This window comes from Empidonax traillii, unplaced genomic scaffold, assembly GCF_003031625.1.
Source record: "Empidonax traillii isolate 1590-97213 ecotype Southwest subspecies unplaced genomic scaffold, ASM303162v1 scaffold5989:size6735, whole genome shotgun sequence".
NCBI classification, from domain to species: Eukaryota; Metazoa; Chordata; class Aves; order Passeriformes; family Tyrannidae; genus Empidonax; species Empidonax traillii.
The window spans coordinates 2,120-5,382 of NW_020961182.1; the positions used below are offsets into that span (position 1 = coordinate 2,120).

At 31.6% G+C, this 3,263-nt stretch overlaps 1 protein-coding gene across 1 annotated transcript; it reads right to left on the reverse strand.

Moving 5' to 3' along the window:
- Positions 1 to 927: 927 nt before the first annotated feature.
- LOC114073310 (protein phosphatase 1 regulatory subunit 42-like) lies at positions 928 to 2,893 on the reverse strand (the record flags this gene model as incomplete). The annotated part of the gene is made up of 3 exons (XM_027911086.1): positions 928 to 1,155; positions 2,134 to 2,272; positions 2,700 to 2,893. Coding segments are annotated over 3 exons (462 nt in total), but the record flags the coding sequence as incomplete, so codon positions are not given.
- Positions 2,894 to 3,263: the final 370 nt, after the last annotated feature.

Consider the following 3,263-nt stretch of genomic DNA (forward strand, 5'->3'; position numbering starts at 1 on the left):
TTAACTCTGGTCTTCCTGATGTTTAAATAATGAAATTTAATAATGATTAAATAATATATACACAGTTACTGAATAGTATCGTTTTCTTGTCCTCTCCTTATTTTATTTCAGAGCATATTGTTTTTCCCTCTGAGACACTGAAAACTCTGTCTCCAAACTGGCATCCTCATTCTTAAAATTAATTGGTTCTTTGCCTAAAACAATCTTCTTCCAAGATCATCACAACTGAAGTATATTTATTTATACAAAAGAAAGAGCCAATTAAAAATCTTTGTAATGTGTTTTATTTAGAAAAGGAATCCCTTTCAAAAGGGAAACTTCGGAGAGACTGCCTATTTGAAAAACCTTACTGTTATTTTGATACAATGTGGTTTTAATTACTCAGCAAAAGCTTACACGAATTGTATTTTGATGTGAATTCAATCACAACTGCCAGCCAGAAACACAGTTTGAAATGCAAAGCATTAATAGTTCTCTAGCAAAAAAGATGTGCACCATTCAACATTTAATATTCAAGTATAAAAAAATAAAGAGTCCAAATAAAGTATGTTGACCTGGATTATTGATAGGTTACACACATCAAATACTGCAATCTCTTCACTGGCAAACAGAACTGCCAAATTCTGTTAAAATTCTATTAAAAATATATTAAGTATTCTAAGAAGTAATAAAAGCAATTATTTTATTTAATTATTTAATTACTAATGAATGAAAGTTAACTTTTCTAATGAAATAGAATGTAGAAATAGTATTGAAACAGTTTATTTTAATCAAGTCTTGGTGATTTGGATTACTGTCTAAGCCAATTCATTTTAGTATTAATTAATAAAAATGTAAATTTTGACATCCAATATAAATGCTTCTCCATTTTTAATCTCAATAAGATTTTTGGATGAGAAGAGACTGCATCACTTGACAAGTCAGAGGTTCAGTAACTGCAGAAGTAAAATTTATTTTACTCTTATATTTAGTGATAAAGATGAATGTGACTAATTTCTTATCACTCATATTTAATATAACAAATATTTATTTTAATACCTTCATATGTTGAAGTTGATTGTCAACTGCTTTAAGATAAGAAAGATTGTCCAAAACTGCCAGTTCCTCTAATTCATCAATGTTGTTATTGCTGATATTCAATACAGATAAAGATTTCTGAAGAAAGAAAAGCAGAAAAAGAAATATTTTTTTTTAGGCAATGTGTTAGTGAAGTTGTACATTCTTACAGAAAATTATTGCAAAGGATGAACAAGGATATGAAGCAGAAACATGCAAATACAACTACAACATACCTCACACGGTGTTTTATGTTGGCTTACTATCTTGCTGCAAAATGCAATTTATTTTGGTTTTGAAGTCAAACCAAAGTAAGATTATGTCACAGTTCTTTCAGGAATTCTTAGTAAATACTGAATGCTTGTTTTACTTTAAACATGTTCAAATGGTTTACAGAGTTCTGCAAGTGCTATTAACTCTATTTTTGAAGTACGAAACAGACATGGAAATTGACTGCATTTTACAGAGTTATAGAATGGTTTGGGTTAAAAGGGACCTTAAAGATCCAGTACAGTCCTCCTGACATGAGCAGGGCCACCTTCCCCTAGATCAGGTTGCCAGGGCCCCATCCAACCTGGCCTTGAATATTTACAGTGATGGAGCACCCACCACTTCTCTGGGCAACCTGTTCCAGTGCCAGAAAAAAAAGCTGTTTGTGCCTTTTTTTCCCCATTACATTCTCAAGAGAAATACAAAAGGCAGTAAATAAAATAGTGTAACGATCAAATCAGAAATACCAACAAACTAATTCACTACAAACTAAATAGACTTAGAAACATAAGAGCGATAAATTCTACCCCTTTTTTAGTTTATTCACATTCTGTTGGTATAGGGCACCTATATACTTCCTTACTTCCCCTCTTCATTTTCATCCTTCATAATAAAAAAATGAAGAAGTAGAATCTGCTGGACCATTAGCTTTTATGAGAATTGGCGTGGGAGCTCCTTGTTAGAACATGAAAGAATGCCACCAATTGTCAGAAAAGGAAAACACTGAGTGATCAAGTCCTAATCAGTTCTTCTAAAAATACTGATCTACTGATTAATGGCTCATTGAAATTCTCAAAATGTACTTACTGCCAGGGACCTAAGAGATACTGGATCAAACAGAAGCTTTTCGCCAAGAGGGAGATGTTGACTTTCAATATGTAGCTCCCTTATTTCCCCTATTTTATCCAAACCTTCTACTACAGTGATGTAATTGCCTCCCAAATACCTGCAGAATAAAACACAAAGTAGATTTAATATGCTTTGAAAATAAGAGCTTTCAAGGCTTCAATGTATTAAGAACAATATTTTGAAAGTATTATTGATTAATACTTGGAAATTATATTAGAAAAGGAAAGAATCTGGCATACATGTAGAACATTCAGTTAACTGATCCAAGAGTTTTTTATCAGTTTTATCTATTGCTATTATTATTATTATTATTGATTGAAAAAGTAAAATCATTTAAATGTAAATATGTGTAAAGATGGTATGTCATTACTTACAACACAGTAAAAAAATAATAAGCAGTTACTTTTATTTGAAAAGCAGAATTCAAGAGCTGAAAGGACCTTAACAGCTACATATTTTTTTAATTTCTTAAAGAAAAAACTATTCTTTTTACTAGTAAAACAAATACCTTATTCTCAACTTACAGTTTTTCAAGTTTTTTCAGTGATGAGAGATTTTCTATACTTGAAATACAATTGTTCTGTAGGTAAAGGTGTGTTATATTTGAAGCAAAGTCCAAGTTCTGGATTTGGCTGATTTGGTTATCATATAAATATAGAACTCTCAGATTTTTGCAGAAAGAGAGGACACCCTGAAATAAACAATTACGAATTAAAAACTTTCACCTTTTACAAACACTTTTAAACACATTTTTTCCTTGAAAAAATGAGTTAATGTCAGCAATCATGAGATTTAAGACTGAAATCTGCCATTACTACTCTGCCATACAGAAGCTGAGGACCACAGCCATCACGAGCAGGTACACCACATTCTGTGTGATTTCATTCCCTTCCCTGCCTTCATAAGGCGGATTTCAGAAAAGCACAGTTGTTCGTCTAATGTAATGGAAACCAGTTCTTGGCAAAAGAATACTGATTTAGACAAACCCCTTGTACTTCAATGTATTTTGATATACTTCTGAGCCCAAGTTTGCACTCAAATGTCGAGATTCTTTGAATTTATTCCTATTAAACAACTAAAAGGTCACA